Below are 7695 nucleotides of genomic sequence, written 5' to 3' on the forward strand. Positions count from 1 at the left end.
GAGGTAACACTGCAGGAAGTCAGGAATTTAGATGATGGAGGGTGTTAGCGCCAGAGAAGGGTTAAGAGGATAATATCCGGCAACTGGAGAGATTGTAGGAGAATGTACTTAAAACCACAAATGGGAGTTTAGTTTAGTTTAACAGGGAGTCTGGGCTGGAAGCCTGAAATTTATTTGTGTGCAATAGTAAATATTCTAGGACGTGTCTATGGATGATAATACACAGCTTCCCTCTGATGGAAGAGAGCTGGTTGGATGCTGGGCTTGTCCACACCACAGCAAAATGTGGAACTGCACCTTCCTGTCTCCCCACTAATGTAAGGACATCCACAAGACATCCTGCACATCCCAGTGTTGTCCTGGAACTTCCACCCTTTAAATGCAGGGCTTTTCAGTCTTAGCCACTGCAGATCTTCCAAGGATAGGAAAAGCCCACATTCCCAGTAAGGTCTGGGACAAAACTGGGATGGGGAAGGGCGTCCTATGATTACATCCCCCTACATTAATGGTGAGAGTAAAGAGGTGGAAATCCACATTTTGGTTCTGCAGGTGGAGAAGCTCTCTGAGAACCTTAATTTTGTGAATTCCTAACAGGCCCTTTCTGCATCATGGGATGAAGTCCCTGGAACCCAAAGCCTTGCCCACCTTCTTCAGTCTTCTGATGGCTGTGGTCCTTTGCTGAGACAATATTTTCCAGAGCTCAGGGCTCCAGAAGGACCTACTGGGGGTTGTCTAGGGTCTGGCCTGACAATTGCTACCAAGCCACAGCAGAAGAGGACAATTGGCACTCAGCACTCGCTGGACAGGAGAGTCAACGTTAACAGAGACGAAACACTGGATACGATTATGGGTATTTGTTCCTTACCAGTATCTACCAGTCCGATGTCAACCCACAGATTAGCACAGTAGGATCCAAGCAGAAAGCCAGCTGAGGGTCCAAACATTCCCAGCGCTCTGACTATTCCTGTAAAAGATCACACGGCAGCACAGTGACTTATTTACAGCGCATGGTGAAGAAGATTATCTATGAAGAGAAGAGGCAATCTTTGGGCATGCTACTCTCTGCCAGGGTAGAAGACTGGGCAAAAGTCTGGGTCATCTGCTGTCTGCATTGCAGAAGAACAGGGTGGGGAACCAGAGCGGCCTGCCATGGCCCCTCTCCGCCCTACCAGAATGCAATCCCAACCTGATCAAAGACCCAGAATGCAATCCTATATATGTCTCATCTGAAAGAAGCCCTAGAAGTTCAGTGGATCAATTCTTCCAGGTAAGTGAGAGTGGGAATGCAGCCACAAGTCTTTGGGAAAGGCTGTGTTGAAACCTTCAAAAGTGGAGTGAATCTCCATCCAATTACACAGGTGTTGTTGTGTTTTGGGGACGGGGAGTGTTTTTTTGCAACTGGGGTTCTGGGGGAAAAGAATGGTAAAGGTAAAGGGACCCTTGACCATTAGGACCAGTTGTGGCCGACTCTGGGGTTGCGGCGCTCATCTCGCTTTACTGGCCGAGGGAGCCGGTGTACAGCTTCCGGGTCATGTGGCCAGCATGACTAAGCCACTTCTGGCGAACCAGAGCAGCGCACGAAAACGCCGTTTACCTTCCCGTCGGAGCGGTACCTATTTATCTACTTGCACTTTGATGTGCTTTCGAACTGCTAGGTTGGCAGGAGCAGGGACCGAGCAACGGGAGCTCACCCCGCCACGGGGATTCGAACCGTCAACCTTCTGATCAGCAAGTCCTAGGCTCTGTGGTTTAACCCACAGCGCCACCCGCATCCCTAAAAAGAATGGTAGTCTCCACTAAAAACCATCATCTCGCTCCAATCCCAGGTACCCCACCTTGGAGCAATGCTATGCCATGACTCGGATCTAATCCGCACCATACATTACTCCTCCCTTGATTATTATTTTTAGGGAAGCAGTTTTTCAATGTGTTGGGAATGGGGGAAACCATGTGTCATTCTGGGATAGAAAGGATGGCAGCTAGCAATTGCAGGCCACTGTGAGGCTCTCCACTGCTACCCAATGATAGTTCCCCCAATTTTATTTTTCAGAAACCTGACAAAATGCCTTCTTTGATCAAAAACCTGCAAATGAGGCAGGGAGGAGGCACACAAATTTTGCTCACTTTTTTATCTGTTTGCCTCGGTGGTTGATATGCATTCTTAAGCTGCCTTGTGACTGAGAAGGCACAAATATTTTAAACCAGCACATAAACAGCTGTAAGATATTTTAAAGCAACCAAGAAACAGCCAAGAGCTGGTAAGACAATGCAGACCTTCAGAAGGCTGCTTTTCAACCCAGTTCTGATCTTTAATGGGATGGGATCGCCTCGCTTATTTTACCTATGTAAAAGGCCGAGTTTTGTTCCGTGGCAAAATCATCGATGTACGACAGCCCCAGGGGCATCACGGGAGCTTCACCGATTCCACGAAGAATATTCCCAGCAAGGACAAACAGCCACAGGTAGGAGCTCGTCGATTTTTCACAGCCTGCGGGCAAAGGATGGCACACAGCTTGGTGAACGAATCTGCTGTGCCCTATTCATTTTCCCTTGCAGGGCTATTGGCAGCTTCAAAGGGTCAGGGGGGCAGAGATGCAAACTGCAGAGGTGGCACAGAGCAAAAGGTGGATAGATTCCACCACCAGTGCCACTGCCGTGCCATTGCACCAATGAAATCTAGAGCACCTGTCTCACAGAATTGTAGAGATGGAAGGGACCCCATGGGGCAATGCAGGAATCTCAGCTAAAGCACCCATGGCAATGGAAGACACAAGATTTACCCACTCTGGAAGAATGGCAGATGAAAGTGATGGACTACATGGAATTGGCAGAAATGACTGGCAGAATCCGAGACCAGGGAGAAGAGGTGGTGGAAAAAGACTGGAAGAAATTTAAAGACTACTTGCAGAAATACTGTAAAATTAATGAATGTTGAAGGGATTTTGGATTGAAAATAAGCGGTATTTGTAAAAAGATTAACAAGAATATGTAAATGCGGATTGATAATGGCTGGAAATATATAGTTATAATAGGTTAAGATAATAAGTAAAGATAAATGATAGAGGGTAAGGATTTGCTGAACTAACCATGTGAACTGGAATACAGAAAAGGGGGGGTGAGAGGAGGTCAGGAAATAAGTAAATGAAATATAAGACATGAAAACATTGATTATTATTTTTTAACTTTCTTTTTTACTTTTTATGTATTTTGTCTTTGTATTTTTGTATTTCTTTGTCTTTTATTATTGTTACGCTTTTTTATTTTCTATTCTTAATTTTGTAATTTCTTATTGTCTGAAAAAGTTTAATAAATATCATTTAAAATAAATAAATAAATAAAGCACCCATGGCAAATGGCCACCCAACCTCTGCTTAAAAACATCCAAGCAAGGAGAGTCCATGGATCACAGCGTCTGCTGTGGCTGCAGAGACCAGTAACTCATAACTGCTGCCTCCCATGTTGTTTTTGTTGCCTTAGCATCACCAAAGTGACCTCCCCTGGGCGCAAGCCTGGGCAGTGTGTCTGGAGGTCCTGGGCTGCCCAGATGACAAGACTCCCCTCTCAGTATCACTGACGTGGTCCAAAGGAAAGCAGAGCAAGATGTTTGGCACCAGCTTGGCTACAGGAGTTGCCGGAAGGAGATGTACAAGGCGCCATCCAACCAGCTTAGGGACTTCAGGTTTGCATAGGGCAGGGGTTGGCAAGGCTTACTGGGCATGGGCTGGATAACTCCCATGATCCTCCATGGGCCAGACCAGCACAGCGCAATGCCAAAAATCACGTCTGTGTATGTCCGCGGCGCCAGAAATCGCTTTTGCGCATGCCCAGACACTGAAAATTGCAGGCACAATTTTTGGCGTCTGGGAATACACAAAAGCTATTTCTGGCGCCGCGGACATACGCAGATGTGATTTTCGGCCTCTGGGCATGCGCAGAAGCAATTTCCGGAGCCGCAGAAGAGAGTCTGGCCCATGGGCTTTAGGTTGCCGACCCCTGGTGTAGGGATAGCCCCTTAGCCTAATGGGAAATGACTGGCTTGGGTGTCAAATGTGGCCCACCAAGTGACTCTCCCCAGGCCACAACCCATCGCTGTCTCCCTTGCACCATCCATGGGTGTTTTTGCCTGTGTGGAATGTGTCCTTGAACTCTGATCGCGCTTCTTGCTTGCCTGGGTGGAGGATACAGGTGTGTGTTGGTGTGCGTGTTGGTGTGCAATGAGCATTTGTTGTTCTGCCCTCTTTTGCCTCACCCACCCAGTTGCATGCTTCTGCTTAGTGACCAAAGGCTGGGACAGCAGCAAGAACAACTACAAAAACAAAGTCAAAGAGATAAAGAAGAAGAAAAGTTGTTTGTACTATCATTATTCCATGAGCACTGTATGTGCTGAGACTTCATTGAGTCTTTTGCTTTTGTTTCCCCCTGCAGTTCTGTTTCCCGACTTTTTATTTTGGTTTTTTATATTCCTGTAAACCTTGGAGTTCCCCATAAGTCTGCTTGTTCCCCAATGACCTGGTTCTGGCTTAAATCCTGCCAGCTCTCAGCCATCTAAGTTTGCTGTTGGAAAAAGGGAGATCGCAAAGTGCACTGTGGACACTCAACCAGCTGAGTTCCTGGTTAAAGAGAATGACGATGGGAAACAGATTTTTCAGCTACAGATGTTCAATTCCAGCCAAACCTGGACACTGAAAACTGAAAGCCTTGGTCTGGCAAGCAATATTGAAGAGGAGCAACTGTAATAACAACTGTAGTAGCAGCAGCGGAGGGCATAAATCGATTGTAACTGTTGGTCTGGATGATACCCAGCAGTCCCTTCCAAAGCTGCAATCCTGTATCCTGTGCAGGTAGGATGTATAAGAGAAAACTTGGTAAACAGGTCAATCTATTTCCTTTGCTAAGGGAATGGTCATAGCTGTCCAGTTAAGTAGCACAGTTTACATGTCCAAAGACATGTTGCCATAGAGACAAATGGGTGGGCCTTTCATCAACTCACTTGGCTCAAGCCTCCTAGGATGGAGAACAATAGGCTAAGTGGAGCTGTGTGAGTTTTGGCTGGTGCTGGAAGCTGGAGACCCAAAGTAGAGGCTTGGGGCTAATCCTTCCAGCCTATGCTTGGGTTGTATAGATGTGCAAATAACTGCATATATCCCAAAGACACCAGCATTTCCATTGGCTTTCACCTGGGTAAGCACAGAAACCACTGAAGTCTCTTGCTGCTCAGAGATCAATGTGCGTTCAGCAATACATTTAAACCACATTCAAAACACACACATATGCCCCAAAGAATTCCGAGAACTGTAGTTTGTTAAGGGTGCTGGTAATTGTAGCTCTGTGGGGGTAAACTACAGATCCCTTGATTTTGAGGGGTTGGGAGGTGTTTGGTTTGAATGAATGGTGCATATGCAACCATTGTTTCATACAGGGCTAGTTCTCTTATGGCTACAATAGAGATGGATATTAGAGGGCTGTTGCAAGAGAATATGAATTGTTCAGCCTGGAAAATCACAGTACCAGTTGCTACATAAAGAGGTGTTGGTGGCATAAGGCCATAGAGCAACCTGCTCAAAAGGTGTTGGGGCATGAGAGAGACTATAAGCCTACATGATGAAATTATGTCCTGCATCTCTTCATGTGCACACCAAGAGACTGGGACACAGCCCACCTCGGGAGCCACCAAAGTTTTGCTTACCAAGAGCACTTGCATTTTGAAAACTTTCCAAGTCGTCTATTGCATGGTGGAGAGGAACGGTTGTTGAGCAAGCCGACACACTCGCAGAAGAATTGGTCACAGAAACCGCAATGCTCTTGTAATTGTAACTTTAAAAAGAAGAAGGAAGAAACAAATGCCATGTGATGGAAATGTGGAAGGTTTTAAAATATTTGTTAATAATAACAATGATGATAATGATGATGATGATGATGATGATGATGATACTATTAGGTAAAGGTAAAGGGACCCCTGACCATTAGGTCCAGTCGCAGATGACTCTGGCGTTACAGCTTCCGGGTCATGTGGCCAGCATGACTAAGCCACTTCTGGCAAACCAGAGCAGTGCACAGAAACACTGTTTACCTTCCCACTGGAGTGGTACCTATTTATCTACTTGCACTTTGATGTGCTTTTGAACTGCTAGGTTGGCAGGAGCAGGGACCGAGCAACGGGAGCTCACCCCGTTGCGGGATTCGAACTGCCGACCTTCTGATCGGCAAGTTCTAGGCTCTGTGGTTTAACCCACAGCACCACCCGTGTCCCTGAAGATACTATTAATACCCTTTAATTCTGAGTGGTACATAGGAGCATAGAGAGCTAACTTATATTGAGTTAAAGCATTGTATCCATCTAGCGCAGCCTTGTCCACACTGACCGGGAGCAACTCTCCAGGGTTTTAGGCAGGGTGTTCCTCCCAGCCTGACCCAGAAATGCAGCTGAAAATTGAACGTGGTATCTTCTGCATGCGAAGCAGATGGTCTGCTACGACCCTAATTTTATGTCCTGGTTTCCTCGTGGGAGCAGTGCCATCGCAACCAGACTTTGGGGCCTATGCCCATGACCTCACAACCAAGGCTTCTCGACAACAGCCCAAATGCTGCCATGCCCAACGGCTATCCTTGATATTTGGTATGCCCAAACTTCTCCAGCAGAGCCCCAATGAAGAGTGTGATATCCAAGCATCCGCTGCCAACAACGCAGGGCCAAAACAAATGTCTGCGCTGCCCAGCAGAAACTCTCCGAGGCTTCAGATATGGTTCACTCCACTCAGGCCACCTTTGAGATGCTGAGAATTGATCTGCTGCTTAACTATAGTCCTTCCCTCTACAAAGCATTCACAACACTCTCAACCGCTGTTTGATGCTCATCTGTCTTGGCTCATGGACCACCCTCCCTGATGACAGGCATTTCACTGGGGATGTTAATGTTGGTAATTGTTAATGCTCTACTTACCGCCCCATTATGAAGTGAGGCACAATCGACACAAATGATCCCATGGACATGATGAGGCACCCAACCGCAATCACTTTTGGACGATGAACTTTCGGCCCCAGGTAACTCACCAAGATCAGCACCAATAAGTTTCCTACATCAGGAAAAGAGATGTGATGAATTCTAGGGTGGGGGTGGTTCAGGGAGAGGCAGAAGGCGAAACTACAGTAGTTTCCCTCCTGTGAGGGGGTGTGGGAAGGAAATAGGTATACCTATCTCAAAGCTTCCATCGATCAGTCCGACCACAAATGATGGGATTTCAAATCTCCTCTCAATCTGAGTCATCACACTCTTCATGTAGCTTCCCGTAAATGCTTTGGAGAAGAAGGAAAACGACAGCGCCCCGAGGAATATCTGGGGTGAACACAAAGGAAAATGTGAGTTGACAAAGGAGCTATTGTCTCAAGATAATATAACATCTCAACCCCAGAGATAAAAACAGACAGGTCTCTGGCCTCAAGGAGCTTACAATTTAATATGTGGAAGGAAAATAGAGGGAGACAAGGCTAGGGACCATGCTTTTGAACCATCTGGAAATTTTTGCCATTTATTGCAGAGAAAGGGAGGTTTTTACCTTTAGCTTTGAAACAGGGAGACATGCTCTCTTCACCAGGCTTTTGTCCAAGAATGGGGGGTTGTCTTTAGCTTGCTGCAGAACCATTTTTCCATCCATGATGCTGATCTTCTAGCTCGGGAACACAGACCTTTCTGTCGGG

General features: G+C 46.5%; 1 protein-coding gene across 4 annotated transcripts in view; it reads right to left on the minus strand.

Annotated features, from left to right (window-relative positions):
• The window catches only part of LOC309541260 (solute carrier organic anion transporter family member 1C1-like), a 31729-nt gene that overhangs the window by 14759 nt on the left and 9275 nt on the right, over nucleotides 1-7695 (minus strand). For all 4 annotated transcript variants that reach the window (XR_014223679.1, XM_082238906.1, XM_082238904.1 and 1 more), the window contains exons 2-7: nucleotides 7554-7687; nucleotides 7192-7333; nucleotides 6941-7073; nucleotides 5687-5814; nucleotides 2342-2488; nucleotides 866-964 (exon numbers count right to left, since the gene is read on the minus strand). Coding sequence is in view for 3 of the 4 variants with exons in the window: in XM_082238906.1 (XP_082095032.1) it covers nucleotides 866-964; nucleotides 2342-2488; nucleotides 5687-5814; nucleotides 6941-7073; nucleotides 7192-7333; nucleotides 7554-7652 (748 nt within the window). In the remaining variant the exon portion in view is untranslated. The remainder of the gene's footprint in view (nucleotides 1-865; nucleotides 965-2341; nucleotides 2489-5686; nucleotides 5815-6940; nucleotides 7074-7191; nucleotides 7334-7553; nucleotides 7688-7695) is intronic.

The sequence above is a fragment of the Podarcis vaucheri genome, assembly GCF_965113315.1.
Source record: "Podarcis vaucheri genome assembly, chromosome: 10".
Lineage (NCBI taxonomy): Eukaryota > Metazoa > Chordata > Lepidosauria > Squamata > Lacertidae > Podarcis > Podarcis vaucheri.